Below are 27364 nucleotides of genomic sequence, written 5' to 3'. Positions count from 1 at the left end.
TTAACTAAGCACCTATCACACTATGGTTGTAACTTTTGCAGTTTGAGTTGTGACAGCAAAACTACCATGAATTTCTTCTTCACAATTATGAATAGAAGAATTGTTTTTACTATAGATCTTAGCAACTTCAGCATATGAGTTTTTTCTTTCCTTATTAAGTTGACAACTTTCACCTTTTCACTTAAATAAAGCATTTTAAATATTCTCTTTGGCATATCCTAATTGCTAGCATCACTACTCTTGTGTTTTTTATTAAGTAAAATAAGGGCTACTTGAACATAAGCACTGCCATACCATGATAGGTGATCTGATAATTCAGATGGCTACTAAGTGCCTAACAGGTAGGGAGCATGTGCAGCATAGGCAAGCTGAACAAAGAATGATTAATGTTCCAAGTGGGATGGAACAGGACCACATGAGATTTCATTTCATTACTCAGAACAGCACAAAACTTAAAATTTATAAGTATTTACTTCTGAAGTTTTCCATTTAATATTTTTGGACCATGGTTGACCATGGATAACTAAAACTACAAAAATACGAATAAGGGGGGTACTACTATACATATATACATATATAACTAGAATATGTCTACTACTTCTTCCTTCTTCTCCCCTCTCTCCCTCCTTTTCCTTCCTCCCTTCTACCTGCTCTTACCCTCCCCTACTCCTCTTCCCCCTTATTCCTCCTCTCCCTGACTCCTCCTTCCCATCCTATTAGTTAGTTCTGACATTAGAGCATTGAGAAAACATATGGTGGTGTTTCACTCAACTCAGAATAATGCAACAACTCAGATACTGTTCAGTTGCAACATAGTTTTTAGGATTTATTCTTTGTACATTGAGAGAATTCAATACAAAAATAAAAGGATTAAAAAGCAGTGAAAACTTTGAATAAAGACAAATTCTGAGAATCTAAACATTTTTAATGGGTACACTGAAATTATTTCTTGAATGCATTTTGGTTCTCATCACCTATGGTTCCATGGTTTACTTGGAGCATAGCTCTAAATTTCCTCACATTAAGTGTTTCGTGATGTGTCACCAGGATCTCTTAAATATTCTATTCCATGTGATAGACTAAATATCATAAAAAAGTTCTCCTTGATAGCATTTTTCTTCTTTTAGGTTTTTGTCATTGGATAATAGAAGTTAATCTTCTCATTAAAAAGAGTCCTATTTGATAGCATGTAAATTGCCATATACCTTTAAGTTTAGCCTTAGATTTTTGATATGGCCAAATCGGAAACTTCCCCTTCCAAGTATATTCTTGCCCCATTCCTGAATAGATCAATCTTACCCTGTATTAAAACTAATGCCAAAAGGTATGGGCTCTTTATAGCTGGGGCACTAATGATAGTATTCTCTTCTTTTGTTAGATGTTAAAAAAGAAATTGTTCTTGAGAGGCAACCCAGATAATATTTCTCAAAATGCAAAAGTATAATTTGATATATGTAGTTTAGTTGCTTACAGTGAAAATTTGAACATCAAAGCTTAAAACAAAGGCCAGGTCTTCAATCTAGCAAATGAAGCCAAAATTTGGCAGACACATGGCCTTTCACTCTTAGAAAAAGCAAGCCACAATATCTTTTTTAAAGTCTGATTTTGAGGTCTGATAAAAATAACCTAGCAGCCATAAAACTTGTGCTGTGTTATCATGGGTCAATTAAATGGTTCTAAAGAATAAAATAAAGTTCAAGAAACCATTGTTTGATCCATACATTTCTTACTTCATGAACACGTTATAAGGCCTGATCCTAAGTAACTGAGTCCATGCCAGTGAAGAGAGAAAACAAAAATTTTGATTGCTCATTCAAACTGACAATTACTGCTTCACTGAAAAATTTCCTTATTTCAGTTCTAAAATTGCTCAACCACTGGAAATCCATTAACATCAACTGCAACTTCCAACTCATCATTTGGTTTACTTTTATTGAAGTCATTAGGAGAAAGAACTATAACTGACATCAAAGACCCTACAGGTATTCTGTTCTAATTCTGAGTCTCTGAGACTGGAATTATTTTATCACTTTTTGATAGCCTAGATTTACTCTTACCTCCTGATGTAAAACTCATGTATTTCTGGTTGTTGACTGTTTCTTTGGAGTCATAGAATTTGAGAACATCTAGAACTGCTTGTGGGTTCTTCTTCTGTTCCAGTTTTGTTATGTTGGAGGTTTGGAGTAATCGTGCCCATTGCTCAGGAATTCCCTGTGGACAACCAAAGGCAAAGAATGGCAGATCAGAACATTCAGCAGCTACATTTTTCTGGTCCAGTAAAGTTCTTCACCAAGAAGCCCATGCTACCTGTAGGATTTCACTTGGGAAACTGAAGTTACACTCTAGATTTAAAGTTAGTAACTTAATAATGCAATCATTCTCTTCTCTAAATAAAACATATAGGTAAAACTAGAATCCAACTTAAAAAGGGTGGGTGGGAGTATGACTGTGATAGAAAAAAAAGCACATGAAAATCACCTCCATATTAACTCTGCTCATCCATGAAATGATGTTTACAGCTTAGCTTATTTATTCTGGTGACTCAGGGCAGACATAGCAAGACTTCTCTAAATTTGTGCACAGCATAGTATAGTGCATATCAATAGATTTTATTTGACTGAAATACCATAAGCTATTTCTGGACATGTTATAATTAAAATATCTTTTGGAACAAAAAGAAAGCCTCATCCTTGGTGAATTAATATTTTGTGATTATAAAATATAATTTTTAGGGTCTAGAGTCTTAATAGAAAGGGTGATTGAGAGGAGACAAAGACATAATTGTGGAGGAGCAATAACCACTGAGATGTTATATAGTAGCATAAATGCTGCTCTGGGCATTTTCCCTGCAGCTTTGTTGTCTCCTCCCTCCATCCCGTCCTCCTCACTTCATTCATGGGCCACATAGAATGAACTGGGGACTGTTGCAACTATGCCAAAGCCTTGTGAGAATTTGCAATAATCTGAAACATTTAGAGCAGAGAGGAAGGAGTATTTGGAAATCTAACCAAGGAGAATTGCAAAAATTACATAGAGGAGTTAGTTTTACATTAGGCATTCAGTATTATTTCCTAGTTGTTCAGTCTAGAGATGTCCCCATTTCATAATTACTCAACTTCCAAGAGCAACTTGGAGTGAGAAACAGATACACTATTCCTGAAGTGCATCTAGGTACAATTTAGGTGGTTTTGTCCTATGAAGTCTCGGCAAAACAATGTGTGACGTGGGCCTCCAGAGTTTGGGAATGACAACAAAAAAGTGAGATAAGCCAAGCAACAACTCTACTGCACACACATGAACCTGCTGCTGCAGTGCTATGACATCTCAAAGAAGCACTTTGATGCAAGCTTCTTTTGGGCCTGTGACGCACCTCTGGGAGCTTCCCTGGGCACATCTGTGAACCATAGAGATCTGGCTGTAATGGACGTAAATAAAGAAAGAAAAGAAAGTTAAAACAGAATGTGGGACAACTTAGAAGGTGGGAGGAGATGAAACCAATGGGTCTGAATGGGGGAGGTAATCCCATCTAAAGTGGGGGGGTCATAAAAATAGGGAGGTATTAACTAAATCAGGGGCAGGCCAGGCTATCGGACAGCAGATTTAAGAAAACAATGTTTCAAAGTTTGGATGCGTAATCCCACTTTTGGCTAGATGCTTCCTTCATAAATATGGAATAATAAGAATTATCATTAAAGGACAGAAGATATTGCTAAAAGGCAGAAACATAAATTTGGAGGGAAGAAGGATGGCATTATGAAGAGCTTCAAGAATAATTTGTAAATTGCTTTTGTAACTGGTGATCGATCACAGGTAGCCAATGGCCATGAAATGAACATATAAATTTCAGTTCCCAATTGAGTTAACCAGTTTCAGTTTCATACTAGAAATGTCTATGTGGCTACAATTCAAAGGATGGCTATATGGTGATGCTGAATTTAATATTTGCTTTCATTGATTGATTCTTTTGTATTTTGTAGCTGAAGTCATGGCTGGCTTCGAGAAAGCTAAATGGAGGATTCCCTACACAGCCAGACTCTGTGTTTGCATTTTTTAGACATTTAGATCAGGGAAAGAGAAACCATTTCTTTTCAAACCATATAGAAACAATTCCATTTTAATTCTACAGTTCTAAAGTCTTTCTCCCTACAAAATAAGGTAAGATACACAGTAACAACTTTATCTAAGTAAATATATCCCAATGCTACAGAAACATGCTTTGACCCAACTGACTTAATTTGGAATATGGGTCTTTGATTCCTAGCATTTGAAGTTACTCCAAGCACAGTGAAACAATACTTTTACATGCATTAATCACGCAATTTGATGCTAAAGCCTTAAGCCAAATATTTGAACTCAGGAGCCCATGCATGATCCCAGTTCTGAGTCTAAGTGCAATTAATAGCATTTGGTTAATACTGTAATGGCCAAAGGAGTTATTAAATGTTACAAAATCTGGTATACATTGCACATAACCACTAGAGCAGACATCACTAGCATGATCATTACCATAATTATTAGAATATTTGCAGTTATTATACATTCTCATAGCACTTCTATACTTTTGTGATAAATAAATAGTCTTGTGGTCACTAACCCATAAGAAAGAAATGCTGTCAATTGCAGAAGATCCTCCAAATAACTCTACTTACCACAATAATACATTCCTGACATATTATTTTATTTTTTCAGTTTAAATAAACCAGTTAATCAATGAAACCTGACCTTCAAATTTGAATGTATATCACAAAGATATATCATATAATAAGAAAGCCATCTCATTACTCCAAATTGAGGTACAAATCCCAAAAGTTAGACAGCTAATGGAGACCTGGAAGTGAGAGCATCAGCAGCAGGAGCACATATAAATGCCTGGCCATGTATACAATAATGACTAGATGTACATCAAGCTGAGGATTGTCCACTGTGGCCCAGGAGAATGGCAGCATGATACAACAGGTCAAGCATCTATCTTATCATAAGAAATGATCATTTATATCACTCATACCATTTTTCCCTCTGATTGACTTGAAGCGACCGTCACAGGTCTAGAAGTCTGGAAGGGGAAGTTCTGAAGTATTTGGGACAAAAATGGCAATATAAAGGGTAAGGACTTATAGTAGTTTAATACCCCAAATCTCACCCCCCAACTTAATTTTAATCTTAGGGTCCAAGTGTATGAACAGGTGTACAAGGTTTTAGGGGCAAATTAGCCATAGGGTAATCACCAAGCAACACACCAAACCAGCGTCCAAATATTTAAGATAACTAGCCCTTGTAAGACAGCTGGACCACACAGTTCAACAAATTGCTCAAAATTCAACCTAAACAACTGCAAATCAAATTAGCTATGCACGCAATGAATTAGTGGTACTGTGGAATTAGGACCCAACTTTAATTCCTACTGATAAAATTAATTTATTTAAATTTTTATTTATTGATTTTAGAATGAGAAAAAAAGGATGAAAGAGAAAGGGAGAGAGAGAGAAAGGAATATGGTTTGTTGTTCTACTTATTTATGCATTAATTGGTTGATTCTTATATGTGCCCTGACCCAGGATCGAACCAGCAACCTTGGCATAAAAGGATGACAATCTAACCAACTGAGCTACCCATCCAGTGCCCAATCAAATGATATTTAAAAGCTTAGTATCATTTTGTACTTTTAAAGTTTGTAAATGTAAATAATAGGTTATGATAGTAAAAAAAAACAAAACAAAGAACAACAACAACAAAAAACACGCAGAATTTGGCATCCTCAAAAATAATGTATGGACAAGTAGTTGTAAAAAAGCATCAACATGAGAATAAAGTGTATCAGATTTCAAATTTGGCCTGTGTCTTATCAATATATTCAAATGGATTTCTAGCACATGACTGAATCCAAACAACTGATTTATTTCAAATTAGGTTTCTGGGAGAAAGGGATAGATTTTTATTTGGTTTGTTTCAGTTGCATCAAACTGTCTTTTGCAATTGGAAAGATTGCTCACCACATATTCCACCTCATCCCTCTCTGGTTCAGTCTTTGGGTTCTAATTGATAGAAAAGGGAAAATGGCTGACTGCATTCAGCAAGATGATGACAATTCACTGTCCTTCATTTCCAATGAGAATCCATAAAGAAACATGAAAGAGTTAAAGAGAGATTGTATAAGATGTCAAGGAAGTTGGAAAAAGTAAAGAAAAAAACAAACAATTGGAAAGAAAACAGAATGTCACATGAGAATAGAGGAGGAGAAAACTTTTACATCACAATGTGAAAAGGAAAAAACAAGAAAAGAAAAATATAAAATGATAACAATAAAACATAAGAGAAATTTAAGCAGAAGGAAAAAGCATGTAGAACATAAAAAGGTCAAAAACTGGAAAAATAAAGTTCATCAAATAAAAAAGGGAAGGTATATCAGACAAAACTTATAAGGTTTAAATGTTTTATTGTTACAAATGTCAAAAATAGTCAATCTATGACTTTAAAAAAAATCTTAACTTAAAAATACATTATTTGGTAGTAATGATGGTAGTCATAGTGGTGCCAGTGAGGTTAAATTTCTTAAGTGTAACTAAGAATATTTTCACAAATAGTAAAGAACAGAAGCTGGGCTCATACTCAAGGCAATTTGAGTAATATCTCTGACTCCAGTGGTGAAACTGGTTAAATCCTACCAGTATCTCAAATTTGACAATATTAATACTTCTCAATGTTTTCTTCTTGCTACTGAGAATATAGAAATAATTAGCTCATATCACTTTATAAGTCCAAGATGTTTAACCGATTTCCATTTCATTCTCATATTGCTTACTTCCAGAATTGAAAAAAAAAAATCGTATAATTGGCTGTTAATCAGAGACATGGTTTGCTTCTCCAAATCAAATCAATTTGTCACCTCTTTTTTTCTTTCACTTAATCATATGACAGTCTACTCACTAACCATCATGTTATATAACAGGAAATTGAATTATTTAATATCTAAATTTATCTCTGGTTTAAAAACCTATGAATATATTGTGATGATCCTATCTTAGATGTTTTTGTTTGAATGCAGTCAAAATTACTCATTATCTCAGATTGCACATTGTGACTGAGTTTCTTACTAGTGTGGGAAAGATAGTTGATATTTCTAGCCACATTTTTTCCTTCTTCCATCTAAAAAAAAAAAAGATGTCAGATCTTAAGTATAAAGTGTCATAGATCTGAGATTCTGTGCTATTTGAACACTACAGATAACCAAATAAAGGCTGGATCTATAGATATGTGGGCTTTTCTAAAAATTTCTTATTGGTATTTATTATATATATATATATATATATATATATATATACACACACACACACACACACACAGAGACATATATATGTGTACATATATACATATATATCACATGTATATAAAGCTTACAAAATATGTATATCCATCAGTATTTCCTCCTGAAATCAGTTTTTTTTTAATGTCTACAAAATATACCTGTTTAGCCTAAATATAATCTATGTTCTTAAAATCAAAGTGAAAGATGATAGGTCAATTTTACAGAGTTTTTGGTTAGTGTGTATGGTTAGCTGATCTGGGTAATCCGGATTCCAATGAAAAGCCTGAATTATTCAGACAGATTGTCTTTATTGTCCAAGTTGATTTGATGATTCTCAGATATACTTCAAATGATAAAGAATAGGCTCAATCAAGCAGGGTCTAACTACTAGGACTACATCTTCTATGCAACAATAAATTAGCATTTTCAATCAAGTTGAAGACTATACAGCCATCCGAAATTTTTGTTAAGATGGACAAAACTATTTGGCCAATATTCTTGCCATCAAAAATTTCAAGTCTGACATTTTGGCACATGGCAATTGTTGCTTGAAATCTACTATAATATAGGATTTTTTTATGGCTTACAAAACAAAATAAGCTTACTTACAGTGAATTCCCCGGTGACTGCATCAAACCCCACATGAATTGTATGTTCAAAGTCTGAAGGAAGAGAGATCTCTGGGCGTTCTTTCTCTTTCTTCTTATTGGCTAAAGGCAAAATGTTAACATGTATTTATTTGGGTTATAGTGTTGGCATCCAAAAGTTGTACAATTAGATTAATCAAAACCAGTTACACATTTGAAATACAGTTGATTCCAATACAATTTTAATAATACTTAACTGCAGAAATTATAATTTTATTTGCAGAAGTGGCTGACAGTTGGACAAAAAATGTTATGTTCAAAAAAATTATAAATTTCCAAAATGCAATCCAAATAAAACCTGCAGACAAATTGATATATGTCCTCTACCAGTCTAATGATATAACCACTAGGTATCTAGGTTATTGTGTTCAAATGATTTGTTGAATTAAATACTGCTTACTAAAGAAGAAACTCATTATGCTCAAGTCAAGCTAAGGTTTACTATTAGAATAAAAATAATAAAAAAGAAAATTGACTATGCTATCTATAAATGTGTTATGCATTGCTTCCACATTAACCATAGCTAATTATTAAGTAGCTGGAACACCTTTTATTTACATGTTTACATTATGAAGCATGTCTTAATAGACTCTTAGTCTTCTTTCAATAAGAATAATATTGCAAATCAATAATGTTACAGATCTTTCTTCAACATTAAAAATATTTTAAATCATTTTCTATCTAGTACTTTGCTAGTAAAAAGTACAAATTACTGCTTTTCCGTGAATCAATCTTATTTAGTTCTCAGAATCCTCAAGCCAATTCCTTGGTTTAGTCATTCTAGTTTGTACCATTTTCCATGTCCCTATCATATTCTGTCATATATGTATGGAAAATCATTGTCCCCAAGTAGCAGATTTTTTTCATAGTGATACAGTTATGAATAAGCACATCAATAATTAAGTCAAAAGCCTTATAAAATATAATCACTGAAGAAATTAAGTTGGGTACTGTAATAAAAATTAGTCCATCTCAAAATCGATCCCAGAGGAGGTTACTGTGAAAATATTGTAAGACAGCATCTAGTAGCTTCCATAATAGATATATCAGCAGATTTGAGCATGAATCTCTGGTATGGCTGCATTTCGCTCAAAAACATAGTACTCACACTCCTAACACTGTGCAAGTCAGTATGAATCTGTATGCCCAATTAAAACCAATCAACTTCAGAATTTCCTGAGTGGCCAATTTTGAACATTCTGGTTCAAATCAATGTTTCCTTGGCCCGAATTTCAGACAACACTGAATTAACCATACATGAATTACTAGTTTTGTGGGTTATCCAGTATAACTTTAATATTCAAAATCTTTTATTTTCAAATGTCATTCTTATGGCTTCTTTTCTCTTTCTACCCTCTTTGACTGCTACAAACCATCAGCTAGAAAAAAGATATGAGGCAGAAATATGGAAATTCAAGCACTGAGAGGATTGAGATACAGAATTAGGAGGTGGGTGGACAAGGGTCACCCAAAGCCTTTGCCTGGCCATTTAGAAAAGTACATATATGCCATCTAACTTAACTTCAGTATATGTCTCAATTTTACAGTAAGCCTACTTTATTTTTAAATATTTTAAAATTGATTTTAGAAAGAGAGGAAGGGAGAGAGGGAAAGAGAAACATCAATGGGAGAGAAACAGTGGTCAGCTGCCTCCTGCATGCTCCTACTAGGGATGAAGCCCATAACCCTGTCATGTGCTTTGACCTGGAATCAAACAGGTGACGTTTTAGTGCCTGGGACAATGCTCAACCAGCTGAGCCACATAGGACAGGGCAGTGAGCCTACCTTATCAATGAATATTATCTTAACTGAACAGTGAAGTTTAAATATTTCTGTTGGTACTTTTATCTCTCTGTATGTTTGTGGACTGTAGCTACCATTTACACTTATTCAACTACGATTTTTACTTGTTCAGAAAAGCAAAACAGAACAATCAGCTTTCTATTCTTGCCACTTCCTTGAAGGTGTCCTAGCCACACATGTAATCATTTCCTTATTTTTTTTCTTTTCCCTGATCTCCCATTCATGCTGGACATGGTTAACCATCTTTCTTTCTACTTCCTTGACAATGTGGTTTGACTTTCCTCTTTCCTCAGTGACCATTCTCTTGACTGGAATTGCTTCTCCTTCTGCCTTTCTTAGTGCACTCTTTGGCCTTTTACAATCCTCTATACTCGTTCATCTTGGATAGCATACACTCCCAGATATTAAGTAATGTAGAATAATTCTTTAATTTATGGTGGCAGGAGGTATATCCATATTGATGCGGGACGAGACACTTTATATAATTTGAAAAGAATGATCCCTTTACGGAAAAACAATACAAAATCTCTAGGGCTCCCTCTAGGGCCTTGGAAGAGTCCCAGGCAAGTGAGAAACTTCGAAGAATAAGCTTTATTTACTTCATAGTAAATCTATTCCTGGTGGTTGGTGATATTTTGGGGGTCAAAGCAACTCTGAAAAAAATATGAAGCTGTAGAACTTCTGCCCATAAAATGCACTATACATACATACATACATATGCAATTTTGGATATAATTTTAGAAGTTCAAAATTTCCCTGAACTCCAGGTTAAAAACCCACAGCTTAATCTATGTCCCCAATTATTATATCAACCTGCATTCATGATCTTTCTTGCCAGCAAATAAACTCTCCCTATTTCTCCATTAGTATTGGTTGTACATTTGAAGTATATTGATTTAGACATAAACACTCCATTTGATCTGAGTTATGTGAATTGCCTTAATGGTGTCTCCCTTGAATGCCGCTTGATTGCCAATCCCTTGCTGGCCTAATTATGCCATTCCCTTTGCTCAGGGCTAAGCATAACAGACACAGGGAGCCAAAATTTACTCCTTCTCTTATATCCAGGTTCTCAGTGAAATGATACCAATAACAATGCAGATAAGAGAAGGATAAAGGTCTTAGACTTCTCCTCCTTTGGGAGGCTTTAAGTAATGAAAAGATTATCAACTCTTCTCAGACATGTAATTCAAATAAAAGCAGCACTAAAACATAAAAAGGTAAGGAAGTTTAAAAAGTTCTGATGAAGTATTTTTAAAAACAATATATTCCAAATCAATGTTTTTACATTTTAGGTACCCCTAATTTGTAGGGCCTTAAGCACATGCTTACTCTGGCTATTGGGTATCCCAGTACTGACCCAACTGTCAAAACCATAAATTTGGGAGCTTCTTTGACCCCTACATTAATTCTACCTTAGTTTTCCACCAAGTTATATTTTATATCTCAAACTCATCTTAAATCCATCTTCTTCCTTTTATCCCTACAAACCATTTTCTTAGTCCAAGGTACCAGCATATTTCTCACCTGGTCTTTTGCTGGCTGCAATTTATTATGCTGGGCCAGAGTGATCATTTGAAATATAATTTTACTGCATTCCTGCCTTTCTTTAAGACCCTTAAATAGCTCCCCATTATCCATTCTTCTTAGCATGCTATCCAAGGGCCTGCATGATCTGCTCCCATCCCCCTCCATTGTCTATTCTTGTCATGGTCCCCAGTGTCCCATACCCATTTTATGCTCCATAAACTGCTGGTGTTCGCTTTTTTAAAATTTATTTTTCAATTACAGTTGTCACAGAACATTGTATTACTTTCAGGTGTATAACATAGTGATTAGACATTTATATGCCTTATGAAAGTGAGGTAAGTCTAGATTCTACCTGGCACCATACAGTTATTACAATACTATTGACTATATTTCCTATGCTGTAATATATACCCCCATGACTATTTTTATACAGTCGTCCCTCGCCACTTCATGCTTGGACTCTCACCGTGTTACTCTATCATGGTTTTTTCAAATATATTCATTAAAATCAGTGATAGAGTGAAGCTGCGAAAGTCGAAGCGCGAAGTGGCGAGGGATGACTAACTGGAAATTTGTACTTCTTAATCCCTTTCACCATTTTCATCCATGTACTGCTGGCTTTTTTCTTACTGCCAAGCTTTTACACATGCTAGGCCAAGGCCTGGAAAGTCTAAGTTTTTACTGTATCCCATCAGCTTTGTGTGCATAACTTTCACTAGTCTTTATTCTAGAAGACCCACTCTTGGGCTTCCTCTCCTTTAGCCAGTCTTTTCCTGTCTTCACTATGCAAAGTTAAATGCCCTTCTCTTCATGCTCCCATGGACTATTCAGTGTATACTCTGAGCTTAACATTTATCAACACTGGACTGTTTCTTCTTCTTTACACACTTATTTCTCTGGTTGGTTAAAATTTGAGGTATTTGACAGCGACAACTGTATCTTATGTGGTCTCACATTCCCTAGCTCCTGCACACTTAATAACTATAATTTCTGAAACATTCACCATCTGTAAAATGCTTCTAAGGTTATCTAATTTAATCACCAAAATCTTATAAGGTAGACTTTAATATTATTATATTATTATTATTTTATAGATGAGGAAACAGGACTCAGTGAGGTTAAAACACATACAGAGGTTATATAGCTGGCAGGTATCAGAATCAGGATTTGAAAAGAGGTCCCAACTGTGGCTACAGAACCAAAGCTCTGAATAGCTATACTATTTATTATTCAGTAACATTTAAAAAAAAACCTTGACACATTTGAGCCCTAGTTTTCAGTAAATGTTTAGTGATTGAATGGAGCCTAGATGATAATTTTTTATTTTATTTTATTTTATTTTTTTAGAACTATTAAGTTATCTGCATCTCCTTCAGAAAATTATGTGAGCATTGGTCATTTATATTAAAATTCAGCCTAACTCAAATCTTAGGATGATAAGATTCAACCTGATCAGTTCTGGGTTAATATTTGTGGAGAGAAGACCAAATGAGTACTACTTTTTAAGCATACCATGAATGTTCTATTGGAACCTAGAACAAAGGCCACGGATTGCTGACTAGACCACAAACTACAAAGAGTGTTGGGTGTACATGAGTTCTGGTTTTAACTCCAAGGGCCAGCAAATTTTTTCTGTCTCTTATTCTGACACTTTTCATCATCCTACCACCTTTGAAAGAAAGAAAATTCCCTCTAGACATTAGTCATCTCCTATACAACACACCCCAGTCTTCCATACTTCCTCTAGTGGTTAGAACTTTTTCCATGACCAATTCCCTTATACCTCCAACCTCTTCTTTAAGTGACCTCTTCACTTACTGCTTTAGATTCTCAAACTTCCCTGTGCATCACTCTTATCTGGGAAACTTAAAAAAAGAGAGAGACGTTAGAGCCCCACCCCTAAAGATTCAGATTCAGTTAGTCTAGGCTAGACCCAAGTACATTTCATTTTTAAAGCTCATCAGGTATTTGCATTAAGCAGCTGGGATTGAAAAATAAAAACAAAAACAACAACAACTGTAAGCCTTACTATCTAATGAGGGTACCACTTCCACAGATATTTCTGATGGGTGGTGCTTATTCTTCCCCATCCCAAGACCTTAGGCCTGGGGGAATAGGAAAGGACAGAAATTCCCCTTTTTTATTTCAAAGTGTGTATTTGAAGTCAGTGCTACTGGACTTGCCCAACCCCCCGTGAGGTTATTGCCATTTAGTTCTCTTTGCCAATCCCCTTAGTCATTGAGGACTTTGATTTCCAGTCTTCACTCCTGCACTCAATGCTGCCATCACTGTGTGAAATGACATATATAAATGGATGTCTCATTCACACTCTTTCCTTTTAACTCCTTAACTTCCATCAACTTTAATGAATTTGACCTCCCTTCCGCATCTGCAATCCATTCTCGTGGATACCTTTTAAACCAGCAATTCTCAACCAGGGCTGTATGTCAGAGTGTCTTATAGAGTCCCATAAAATACCAGTGTCTGGGGCCCACCCAGAACTCACTATATCAGGATTCCTGGGTGTAGGACCTGGGAAAATATTTTTTAAGCTCCATAGATGATTTGCAGACCGAGTGGAGAACCACAGCTACTCCAGGCCTTTTCATTATCTAGAATGACCCTTTCTCTGAAATATTCAACGCCATTATCTCATTCTCTGAGCCCGGCTTCCCATCCTGCTAGCCTTCTTACTCTCTCATGCCCTTACTCCTGTTTTACCTGTTCTTTAATCTCAACAAAACCTCCAGTTTCTGAATCCGTACATTTTTAGCCAATTTCTAAGCTTCCTCCTGGCCCAGACTCTATAGCCTATCATTTAAATTGCTCTTAAGCAACTGCCCTGGAAAATCTTGCTCTTTGACCTTTTCCTGCAATTGTCTTGCAAAATCCTATCCCGATAGAATCCAACCACAAAACCTCCACTTCCATACTAAGGCTATTGAAAATTGTTTGGGAAATATCATACAACCATGCATATTGGTGTTCACAGACAATACTTGGATCATAAATGGTGCTTGGCAATATTCTTTTTTCCCCTTGCCAACTTCCTTTCCCACTCCTCTTTCTGAATATTCCAGAATTTTACCATTTCACTCAAACTTCTGTTTCACCCTCTTCTGTCTTACTTTCAGCATATGAAATTCTTCTACTTCAATAAGAAAACTAGAGACAATCAGTTTGGAGCTCTTTTGACTTCACTCCCTCTCCCGGTCCTATATATTTATCTCACACCTCACTGGAAACAGTGTCCCATCTTTCTGCCTAAGCTTTATCCTTCCACTGGTGTCTAGATCCCAGTCCTCACTTCTCCTATTTCTCCCATATTCCCTGTCTCTCCACCTCTACTTACACTTCCCATTTGGCTTAAAAGACATACTAAGATCTCCTTAAAAATTAAAAACCTCACAGCTTTCTCTAACTGCTATAATCTCTCAGACTTTGTTTCTTTAAATGTCTTGAAAAGGCACTCTAGACTTCCTTAGATCTCATTCCTTGGCCCACTGTACTGAGCCCCTGAGGTCACAAACTAACTTCTTCCTTGAAAAGGGCTCTTTTCAGTCCTTACCAACATTGACCTCTCAGTCAAAACTGACATTTCTGACCATAAACTTCATGAAACTAACTCCTCCCTATCTTTTTTCACACAACAATTTTCTAAAGTTTTTTCCTATATTTCTGGGTCTTCTATCAACTATTTAAATAGTATTCCCAGGAACTGTCCTAGGTTCTCATCTCTTCTTATCATCACACCTCTCCCTTTGGTCACCTCATGTACTTGAATGGTTTCAATTACCATCCACACTAATATATAGACTCCACATATGTACCTCCAGCACTGACCTTTCTGCTGTATCCTGACCCCCTGGAGTTAAATGCCGAATACCTCTTTTTGGATACCTCACAGACCCCTCACTCTAAATATTTTCAGAAGTAAACTATTATACACTGCCTTTCCCCCCAACAAGAAATACAACTCCTCCTATGTTCCCTACCTCACTCACCTCCAGCTTCTCCTCCTACCATCTGATTAGTTGCCTACTTATATTAATTCTTTGTCTTAAAATTCCCACTGTATTTCTCTCTCCTATTCATATTGATAATGGCCCGTAGTCCAGGCCACTGTCATTTCTCACGCGTGTGAGTTTAACAACCTGGCTTGTCTCCTTATATCCCTCTCCTCTCAAATCCATTCTTTTCCTGTGGCTAAAGTGATATTTTGACACACACATATGGTATCATTTCTTGTTTCAATGTTTCCCCTTTGCCTTTAGTAACAAATTTGAAGTCCTTAGCAAGGCATAATGAGTCCTCCAGGATCCAGTCCCCAATTACTTGCACAGTTCCATCTCCCAACCTTTTCCCATTCTCTCTCTATGCACTAGCTATTCTGAGATATTTTGTTTGTAGTTGTATTCATAGAACCTCAGCTAATAGTGTTTCATGCTTACTGCCTTTATAATGTTGCTCCTTTGACCTGAAATGCCACCAAATTCTTACATGGATAGCTCTATTCCTCTTTATCACTCATCTCAGTTCAGTGGTCACCTCCTCCAGGAAGTCTTCCCTAACTGACCCTCTTCTCAAGCTCAGGCTTCAATAAATACCCCTCTTCATTGCTCACTTCTATATTATACTTACCACAATAAACTCCAATCATTGACTGACTTGTCTGTGTCCCTCACTAGGCCATCAGTTTCTTAAAGGCTGGAACTGGGTCTTATTTTCCTCTGTACCCCAATATCTATTTAGAACAGTACTTGATTCAATAAATATTTAATGAATAAGAAAATAAGCAAATGAAGGGATAAATGACCTTCAGTATATGAAATGAGACCCAATGTATGGTGACAGCTTATGCATATTTGCCATTATGTGTTGATGGATGAGGAGGTAATGATCCAGGTTCCCAAAGAAGGTTGGGGGTATGGGAGGATATGTTTTAGAGTAGTTGTAATAGTTAAAGTTATAGTTGGTAGCATTGTTGCTGTTTTTCCCCAACAGTGGAGATGACTCTGTGCTTATCAGGCACATCACTTCCCAGGTGTCACTCCAGGGCCAAACCCATATATTGGCAACACAGATGGGTAGGGTTCAAGGTACAGTGAAACAACCAATTCTCCCCAAGACAAAATCCATGAATGGTGCTATGCTTGTTTTCTGAAAGCATTTTAGAAAACTGTCACCTGCATCTTCCTTGTAGGGGTTCCACTTGTCATCTTCCCCTAAAATTCCTAAAAGTTTTGTTGGGCTTTCACACTGGATGTCATATGGTCACATCCAGAATTATTTTTAGAACACTTTCTAGCTCCTTGAAAACAGAGCATGCAGGAAAAGAAAAGAGACAGACACAGAAAAATTCTTTCCCATATAAATTTAGCTCAAAAACACAGAACAATAATCATGTTTGAAAAAGAAATGCAAAGTTATAGTATATGGAATAATTTAAAAAGCAATATTTATTCACAAAGCTAAAAGCAAAATAGTATATAAAACATTTTTAAAATGCATACATTTTTTTTCCAAAAGGAAAAAGCACATAGGCTGGCTAGTTCTAAGCAGCAAGCATTTCATAACCCTGGCTCTAACAAGCAACTCCCCCCTGCTGTTCTAGCTTCCTTTCATATGAATCAGTCTTTGGGTCAGTTAACAAGTATACAAATAATTGAAGATCAGTAGTGACAGATTATGCTGAGTAACTCATTAGGAACTTAATATTCTAAACCTGTGATCTAGTTGGAGAAAAAAGCTGAGCAAATAAAAAATAGAAATTGATAATACCAGATCAAAGAAAATTAGGTATTAATATGGGAAGAATAGAGTATAAATGTTGTAGCATGTCAAAAGAAAAGAAGATCATGAAAACCTGTGGCGGACAGTTCCCTTTCTGGCAGAGGTAAGAGAACAGAGATGGGCAGGAAAAGGTAAGGCATCTAAAGCAGGAAAAACAGGAGTAGAAAAGCTTGAAAGTAGAAATGTATATAGCATATTGATGAGGAAATGAGAAGACAGAAGGGTGAATACATAGGGTATAAACTTAGAAATCAGGAAGGAAGATGCAATTGAAGATAGTAATGAAGAATTTACTGGGAAAGTTTTTTGAGCAGATGGATGATATGATAGAAAAGGTGTTTTCAGAAACAAAGCCATATAGCTAGGTATGCATGGCATGGTGTGGGCAGGCTTCAAAATGGTTGCTATCATGCTGTCAGAGGAGGAAAATGAATGGTGGGAATGGAGTAGAGATGACCTATCTGCCATTAAATCTGTTGCCTCTACCACCTATTGGCATTTTCTGTGTGCGTCTGATTCCTGCAACTAGATCGAAAACTACCTTAGGACAAGGAACCTTGTCTTATGTGTAGTATCCCCAACAATACTCAGCACAAAGCTAGGCACATAGAAAGCAGGCACAAATCTTTACTGAGTGAATTATAAAACATGCTCCAGGTTAGCCTATATTAACATCCAATTTTATTATATCTAATTTTTAAACTGAGATAGCTAATAAACTAGATCTGTGCTCAAATTCAGCATGCATCTCAGATTTATGAAGTTTCTTGTTGCACACCTGTCTCTGACCTGTGATCTTCTATGAAGACCTTTGAGGTAAAGGAGATCAATTAAAATATTTTGTTAGAAGGTTTTTATTGAAGTTGCTGACATTGGAGCTATCCTGGGAGGTGCTCTTTTCCCACAACCTCTACCTTGACACTAAAATTCCTTCCCTTTTTCCTCACTACTTTTTCCCACTGCCCCTGCCCATGTGCAGTCTGTACTGTTACGTGTTCCTGAAGCCAAACCACTTGTTCATGTATAGCAGCCATTTCTGGCAGGGGCAGTGAATAAGGTTGGTTGGAGATCTTTAAATCCTATTTTAAAAGTTTTAAAATATTTTAATTGTAAGAGCATCAGAATATTTGTAAGAAAAAATATTTTAAAGCCCCCTAAATTACACAGGAATCAGAGGAAATAACAATTTCCTTTCTTTCTTTCTTTCTTTTTTTAACAAAGGCTGTTACTTTCTGCTAGCAAGTTAGGCCCTCAGGAGGAATATCTTGGAAAGACAAAGGTCTGAATACTGTTGTAATTGCTGATTGAGAAAATGGGTTCAATTCACCTAGGTTTCACCTACTTCTGTAAAGATTCCATTTTTATATATTCCATTGGCTGAAACCTATTTTCAAAACAAGTTAGGTAACTCCTATTTAATGGCAAGCTGAATAGTATTTAACCACTACTGGACTAGGATTTGGGGATCTATATTCTAGGTCTGCCTTGCTTTGTAATTAGTAGTGGGACAAGTTTGTGGAAGTCATTAACCTCTCTAACCTCCTGCCTTCTGTAAAATTGGATAACCCTTGCTTCCATCATAGGAGGTTTGAAGGAGGTGATATTAAAACTCTTTGAACATTGTAATATCCCTGTAACTGCCATCTACAATGCATCATCCCATTAATAATATACTTACTAACAGGGTGTCTGTGTTTGCTGGAGAACTAAGAAATCTGCCACTTTTAACACGCAGCACTTCTATCCTGTGACTGAAGTCCTTAAAAATATAACTACGAAGAAAGAGGATTAAACTTGGCTGTTTTAAACATTCACTGCTCTTATTATAGTACATTTTATTATATTAGGAAATCTCAGAAGTATATAGTTGGGAAGGTCCATGGTGGAAGTTTCATTCTCCTACCTTCAGGCAAGACCTGCTAAAGGCATGAGAGACACAACAGAGAACCTAGAAAGTTTCATCCTTGGTAATTATAGTATCCAATCAGAACATCTGGAATTTCTCTATGTCTAGTTCCATTCTCTCTGGTGAAATAGTAAGCCCATTTCCTCCTGCCAGGTCTTCAGTGACTATAGGAAACAATATATATCCTCCATAAAGTAGCAGCCTTTAACGTATAGGAATATAGTCAAAATGGTACATGATTCTGCAAGAGCAGCTACAAGCCCAATTCATAGGTTGGGTGTTCAATGAGGATGATGAAAGAAAGGAAATGGCCCTATGTGAGCCCTTCTAGTGACCTTCAGTCCCACATGCTGACAGTCATCCCCTTTAGTGGTATCATCTTCAAAGACATCCAGCAATAGTGATCATTCTCACAAATAATTAGGGAGTTGACTCTTAGGCCCATCTCCTTCCAGACAACACATACTGGTTTCACTCTCATTTATACCCATTTCACACATGCAACAGTTTTAATGGAACTTGTTTGAAAACAAAAAGCAAATTTGAGGAAATGTCCTGAACCAGATAAATCTGATTATGTGAATAATTATACAGGGCACAAGTTTAAGAGGCAATAAATAAATAAATAAATAAATAAATAAATAAATAAATAGTGGCCTCATTTGCTTTAAGAAGGAAAGTAACTTTAAATCCTTTAGCTAGCATCCTCTTCTTTCAATACTTCACTTTAATGTTTGATACGACTCTTTTCTGTCTTCTCCTTCTCATTCATTCCCTGCATCTTCTCCACCTGTTAATCTCCCTTTCAAACATTACTTCTCTCAATTATTTATCCTTATTACTTCTTTCCTTTAGTGTATACATCTCCCAATCCTGCATTCCATACTTATCTTGAATTTGACTGCTGGTTTTAGTGGGCTATCATATGTGTGCCTAATTTCCCTCTTCATGAGCCTTTTTTAAACAAAGGCAATGGAAGCACAGGCGCTAGTAGATAAGAGTGCATCATTATCCCTTCTTATTCTCATTTCAACCACAAGGGGTTTATAAGAGTAAAGGAGGTTCTTCTCCTGGGGCACAGCACTGACCCTGGAGGATAAGCAAGATGTCACGTCCTTCAGGCTTTCCGAAGGGTAGTGCAATGATCTCCAAAGAGCACTCTTTGCTGAGCTGTATGGGCTACTTTGGAGAACCAAGAGGAATGTAAACACCATTCAGGATGTAGCAGTCTCTGACATCTGGCATTCTGATAATGAAACTCACAATTAATTGAGATTCCCATTCATTGTTGGAGTAATGATAAGAACTTTGAGCGACTGCAAGATCCCAAAGGGTCTTCAGCATCACCAAAGAAAGACTGCATACTTTTTAGTCTAGTTATCACACAGTATTTTTATTGTGCATTAATTAGGTGAAAGTAATGTGCATTGACCAAAACATTTGATTAATAAGACCATAAAGGATAGCTGAGAGTCTTCTTTAACATAATTGTTGCACAGTAATGCTTTCTGTTGTGTAGCATATATAGAAAATTGCATACTCTAGGAATTAGAACAACAATATATATGCAATACAATAACAAACTGCATGGCACTTTAAGAATTTTTTCACATATATGAGCACACTCATTTAGAGGCTCAACTGTAAGCAGTATGAAAGCCTGTAAAGTACACACACTAAATGAGACTCTAACCCACAAAACACCCAAATCAAATGTTAGCACATCTCTATTATAAAGAATATTTTCTTGCCATCATTAAAAAAAAAATAAATTAAGTTTTTTTTTCTTTCCTATTGAGTGGTGATAATTAAAAAGTCCCTTTTTTTTGAAAGTGAGAAAAGTTTTAAAGTACACTGCCATATATTCTTAAGGAAAAATGAAAGCCACTGCTGGCTTTTGGATGCTAAAACTGTAGTTTCCCACATATTTCCTTTGTTCTGTTGCAAGGCAGTGTTACAGAATAGAACAATCATAGGGTTTGGAATCCGAGAGACCTGGGAGACTTCTGGCTTCCATCATTTGGTATGTGATGCTAGGCTGTCTAGTAAACACTTTGAATTTAATTACCTCATCTGCAGAAAGTGGACAATACAGAGTGGTTGTATGGATTAAAAGACTTAATACATGTACAGTCTCTGGAACACAGATTAGCACACAGAAACACATGGTAGATCAGTCAGTAAATGGTAGATCACTTCTTATTTGTCTTGATTTGATTTATATCCAACTATCTCCTAATATTCCTCTAGGAAGAGGGACCTTTACTTCATTCCCAGACTCATCAGCTTCCAAATCTCTCTGGATTCCACACAAACAAAATGCAGAAGAACTGTGCTCTCTAAAGACATAGCCTTGCATAGCATTGCATGTCCTCTGAAACACACCTGATGCTAAAGTGCAGCACAAAACATAAGACACATAAGCACACTTCAGAAAAGACAGACGCCACACAGAACATGTCACATCTAAATGCAACCTCATCTGCTTCTTTCCCACATGTTCTTCCAAGCCTCAAGTCCTTAACATTGGTTATTTTTAGAGGTATTATGCCATTTTCAAGTCCTGGCATATTCATTTGCCTCACTGTCTTTTAAATTATTTCTTGTATTTATTTATTCATTTATGTATTTTATTCCCCACATTGTTCCAAAATGGCTATGGGATGTCTTACAAGAATACACAAAATACAGTATGATAGCATACATTCAAAGCAGATAAGAAAGTAAAAGGAACCAAAAAAGATAGGAAGATAAAATAGAGCCTGGAAGGAAGCTAATACAAAGTGCATACATACCATAGATTCCCAGGACAAGTGCCATGCATGGGCCACATATTTGGCTCCAAGCTTTCTAGTAGCCAACAAAAGAAAAACCTGATCAGTCTTACACTTCACAGGGTACATAAAATAAAAACAAACCACTTGTTCAGGATGACCTTTTTCTGATATCAATTCTGAAGACTTTCTTATACTGAAGTATTATAAAATGGTGGCGAATCATCTCTCCTAATTTGCTCTAACACCAAGATTCAGCTTCTGGAACAGTCTCCAACAAAGATAGACAATCTTAAAATTACATCTACTATTTCTTTTTTTTTTTTCTATCTGTCTCTTGAAATTCCATTTGTTCAATGAAATCTAGCTATAAAAGAGACTTCTTAAAACAAATAAACAAAAAATTTAGCTGTCACCAAAGCAAGTATTTTAATTTAATTAAAGAAGTAAACATTGTGACATTATTTATATAAAAAATTTGGGAAGGACCCCAAATATCCAATAAAAGTAAATGGTTAAATAAACCATGATGCCACTATTGCCACTATATGATGAAATATCATATACTTCAAAATAATATTTATGAAAACTTTTTTAAATGTAGAAAAATATTCATGATAAAATAATAATATTCATGAATAATCAAGATATAAAACTGTACGTATTATGATCTCAACTATGCAAAAATATCCTATGTATAGCCATAAAAAGTCTGAAAAGAAATCCACTGAAATGTTAACATTGTTTCTGAGATTTGTGAATCTAAGTGATTTTACTTTTTTCTATATGCTTGTCTTTATTTTTCAAAGATTTGATATTGATGAAAATTTTCTCTATGATGAGAAGAAGGATTAGGTAGAAAAATACCAACCCAGTCAATTATCATTGGCCTGTGGAAGTATGGGTAATTTCAATTTTCTATAATTGACATATAAATTCTAGCCAGGAACAAAGTTAATTGAAGAAAAAAAAAACAATTTTAAAATCTAGTTTTTCAGTTATTTGTAAGGTCCAGAATGATGCAAATCTAATAACACCTCACAATTATTAAGCACTTAATAATTATACATTTTATTTTTAAATTTAATAAATAAATTTATTTTTATTTAAATTTAAAATTATTAAATTTATTTTTAAAAGCATCCTGATATTTAGAATTATATTTGATTATCAACAATATCTTATGAGATAGGCTAGACATTATTTTCCTCATTTAACAGGTGACTAGCCCAATGTCACAATAATCAGTGACAGAGGTGGACTTGAACCCAGGCCCCCAGAACCTAAGTACAGTGCTCTTTCCATTCATTCAAGACTGACTGTGGTGTGACCCAACCAGTTATTGAGAGACAGAAACATAGAAACATAACCACTTCCTACCTATGAGGATCCTATTCCTGAATGACCCCCAAGGTAGGAGAGTTCAGCTGATGAGCTTATGATTTTAGAAAGTAAAAAAAAAAAAAAATGAGTAAGGGAAGTGAGGTTACATGTGAACTTTGAAAGTCTCATACATACCTTTTTTACACAATAATAACAATAGTACATTATGTAAAAAGAATAATGAGAATTTATATAGCTTTAATTAGTAAAAATGACAGGCTCTACGCAGTTTCCATTTAAATCCTGAGAAGACTCCCAGAGGAAATAAAGATGTACCATTCATTATGGCAGTGGAAAATGGGGGCCATAGTGAAGCAATGAACAGAGGTAGACTGTTATTTCAATCCGTGATTCTCCATACTTTCAGTCATCTACGTTCAATCCTGAAATTGTAAAATTTTCTTGTGATTTAGCCCTATCAAGCAGGTGAATTTAAGTGGTACAACTTGATTACTGGCTCTTCTGAAGATGTTTTCTGTCTTCTCTAGTCTTTTTGAACACACCTTAGCACTTTGGTATAGAGTTCAAATTAAATCATTCAAGCTTTTCTGAAGGCAGATTATCAGCTATACAGCATTGATATTTAAATGGCACTACTTGATGATTTAAGTTTTTCTGAGTTTGCTTTCTTTCTGATATGGTGTTGTCAAAAGATTCCTAGAACCTCCTTATGGAGTTCAATTAAATAATTCAAGTTTCATCTAAAGGCAGCTTGTCAGCTGTCCAGTAATAGTATTTGATAATTTAAGTTCTGCTGAAGATGGTTTCTGTTCGATGTGATATTTTTAAGGCATCATAGCACCTCTTTATAGAATTCGGCTAAATTACTCAAGCTTTGAAGAGGTAAGGATTCATATGCAAAAGATCAATGTTCTATATTTTCTTGGGGAGGTTTTAATCTTGTTCTAAAACATTTGTTTCTATTGCTCCAGTTTCATCGACTCCAAGTATCTTTATCATCACTTGTGACAATCATCTCTGGGGTACTGGAAATGTCCTGAAAGTCATCTTGTAGCACATCCCATCAATTAGATTGGTGTCAACAAGTCCAGAATCAACTTTAGCTAATGACTACTCCTGTGCCAAATGTTCATCTGCACCCATAGGTTCCTCTTGATCCAAGGACTGTTGTTGTTGTTTTCAGGAGGAACTGCTGAAAGATATTTCAACCTATCTCAAATTTTCTCTCAGGTTGCATTAATGAAAGGCCCTGTTAAACTATCTAATGCTTCTTTCATTAAAAATATAGCATTAGTGATGGTGTAGGAATCACATATACTAGAGTCTTCAACAGAGAAACCTTTGTGAAATTTTTAACAACAAAGTTATATTATTTATTTGGCATTAAGTCTTCTTGAATGACTGTATCAAACACTGACCTATGGGCTTGAGGATCTGAGACATGAGACCAGTTATAAAGACAAACTTAACACTAGTATGCTCATTGGCAAGTACATCCGAGGTGCTAAAAGGACTGAGACAAATAAGCAGGACTTTGAATTCAAGATTTTTTTAAAACAGTCTTGAATTTTCACAAGAAAGTACTTTTCAAAAAATTCCTTATGGAGAGAAGGAGTCATCCTGGCTTTTCTGTTTGTATGTAAGTACACTTGGCTAGGTTTTTCCCTCTGGGTAGATATGGGCTTAGTTTTCTGTAGAGTAGTAATGATTTTACTATGAGGTCACCTGAAGTAGTGGCACAAAACACAAATGTAAGCCTCCCTATTTTTGTTGATCGCATGCCAGTATCAGCTGACTCCTACTCTTCAAAGGGACAGTTAGGATTGTTCAAGGGCTTGCAAATCATGGCAGTTTCAAGAGCGCTGAAGACTTGTACAGGCTCATAATCTCAGTTTTCAATCACTTTCTGCAGTAGTAGCAGATAAAACATACAAACTGCAGGCTCTGATAGTTCTTTCTTTGGCACCACTGTAATGCAAAACTTAAGTCTCCAGGTCATGGCACCCCATAAGTTTCTCAAAACTATCCTTTGTTCCTAGCACTTTTTTTTCTGGGTCCACTTCTGTGTCTAAAAACATGTCTTAAAAATTATTCTTGCATGAACACAGATTCCTTACATGGAAAGTGTTTCCTTATTCTTTTGCTTATCTTTAGTCCATATGTTTAATATCACTTCCATGTTTTCCATCCAAATGCCACAAGAAATAAAGTATCTCTTGAGTAATGTAGGTGTAGAAGAGACAATAATGACCTTAATAAGAGATTCAGTTTTCCCTATGGTACAAATTGTGGATTCATTAACACTATAAACGCAAACTACACAGCCATTTGGTTTACCTTGAAGAAGATCAGGAATATTCCTTTTCTCTTCTAAAGACATCACCCTTCTTACTCTTTTGGAAATGTTCTGTGGTAATAGTGTCCCTGTACTTCATCCATTCTCTTCCACCTCAATAGTCATATTTATAGAAGCCATGTTTAAACTTTACATAATTAATGCAACCTGGCAATTACTTAATAAAGATTTTATATCCCCCAGAGTTACAAAGTGTCAGCATATGACAGTTAAGCACCAAATGGTATTATGAATAACACAAGGATAAATGAGAATACATTGTTGTGATATCCAGTGCAAATAGGGCTGACTGCGTAGAGGACAACTGACAGAAGATGAGAGAGAAAATAAATGACTTGGACTGACTCCCACATACTCAGTTCAAAATTTTCACACCTGTCAAAAAGGTACGCAGAAGTAAATTCACTTATAGTCCAATTTCCAATAAGGATAACTTGCAGTTTAGAAAGGATTACTGTAAATTCTTCTATAAGTTATCAAAAAGAGAGTTGCTGTTTATATATTCAAGATAGTACTATTACTATGATTCCCCTTGGCTTAACACTATGAATTCAATTTTATGTGAAAGGTAAACTCAACATAAGCATATTTCTGTAAACCACAGTACATGAAACATTAATTTCTGATAAAATGTAACCTCTGAAGAAGTAGACATAAAGGTCAGGCAAGCCCTGAACAGCTAATGCTCAAGAAATTACTACCCAAAAAGAAAGTTGACAATGAACGAATAAATCAGCCCCCTTACAATGCCCGGCCACTGATACTTTACTTTTATCCCCTCCTCCTGGGAAGATAGAGCGAAGCCTGGCTTTCTTATTCTTCTCTTCAGGGGCCATGGGAAGTGGTTTGGAGCTGTGGTTGAGTGCTGAAGAATCCCGGTTGTTACTATTCATCCTCAGTGGGGGAGCTGGAGGTTTCTCTTCATTATCCAGACTGTCAGACATTTTCAGTTACAAGTAATTGCACAGCTCCTAAAGAAGGAGGAGGAGAAAACAGGAGATCAGAAAGGAGAGATGTAAAAAATAATCTAGTAAATATAGGAATTCTAATATCTTAGAAACAAAATTATTGGTCTCATGTTGTCTCAGGTTTTTCATTGACCATTTTGAGAGGTTTCTTTTCTAGAGGAAAAGGTACTGCCTCCCTGAAGACCAGCAATATAATCTCCTAAAGAGAAAAGTGAAGGTAATAGTTTATCGCTTTTCTATATGCACGCACAAATACTAAGGTCCTTTCTTTTTCTCACAGTAAAATTCTATTTTCTGCTGTCCACTCAGTCTTTCAATGAACAATTTACAATCTTTTTCCTTTAAAAATTACATCCTGTTAATTGATGATAGTCATGGCAGGGTAGCACAACCTCTTCAGAATCCAGAATTGACACAGGTTTGGCTGTTGATTTTTAATGGCCCACAAGAATGATTTTTGGGGTACTTTTACATTGGGATGCCTTTGGTGTCTGATTCTTACTTGTATGTACCTGATTTACAAAATACAACCTACTGTTTTATAAGAACTGAGAAGTAATTTAGTAGAACTGGCAGTTTCAGCAGAGTTGGGGTATACAGGTAGAGGAAACAATTCCTCATCTTCAGGTAGAAGATAAAGCTGAGCCAAATGGCACCATGAGCAAAGAGGAGCTCCAAGAGAGGACCACTTCCTGAGGAGACATTAAAAGTTTACTCCATATCAAATTTATGTCCTGGAACAGGGAACAAAGAAGTTGACAGGGGTATAGTTGTTGTAAGAACCAGGCTGGAACTTCCAGTCTGGATGGTGGCATGGGTAAATGCAGTATTACCTCCTCCCACAATCACATCAAAATTCAACTATACTACAACACAACCATCATTAAGAACTGCCTGAAATCGAGCTTAATGGAAGTCCTACAACTATGAAATTAAAGCA

General features: G+C 35.7%; 1 protein-coding gene across 5 annotated transcripts in view; it reads right to left on the bottom strand.

The window, feature by feature from the left end:
• The window catches only part of PAK3 (p21 (RAC1) activated kinase 3), a 420017-nt gene that overhangs the window by 107526 nt on the left and 285127 nt on the right, over positions 1 to 27364 (bottom strand). For 2 of the 5 annotated variants that reach the window (XM_036270656.1, XM_036270655.1), the window contains exons 2-4: positions 26226 to 26427; positions 7913 to 8013; positions 2058 to 2211 (exon numbers count right to left, since the gene is read on the bottom strand). In XM_036270656.1, coding sequence (XP_036126549.1) covers positions 2058 to 2211; positions 7913 to 8013; positions 26226 to 26400 — 430 coding nt within the window. In that variant the 5' untranslated portion in view covers positions 26401 to 26427. Of the gene's footprint in view, positions 1 to 2057; positions 2212 to 3370; positions 3416 to 5005; positions 5069 to 7912; positions 8014 to 26225; positions 26428 to 27364 lie in introns of those variants that run through there. The other 3 variants (XM_036270651.1, XM_036270653.1, XM_036270654.1) reach the window with 3 other exon arrangements.

Source organism: Molossus molossus, unplaced genomic scaffold (genome assembly GCF_014108415.1).
Source record: "Molossus molossus isolate mMolMol1 unplaced genomic scaffold, mMolMol1.p scaffold_m16_p_2, whole genome shotgun sequence".
Lineage (NCBI taxonomy): Eukaryota > Metazoa > Chordata > Mammalia > Chiroptera > Molossidae > Molossus > Molossus molossus.
Note: the sequence above shows the minus strand (reverse complement) of the source record. Positions and strands in the feature narration are given on the sequence as shown.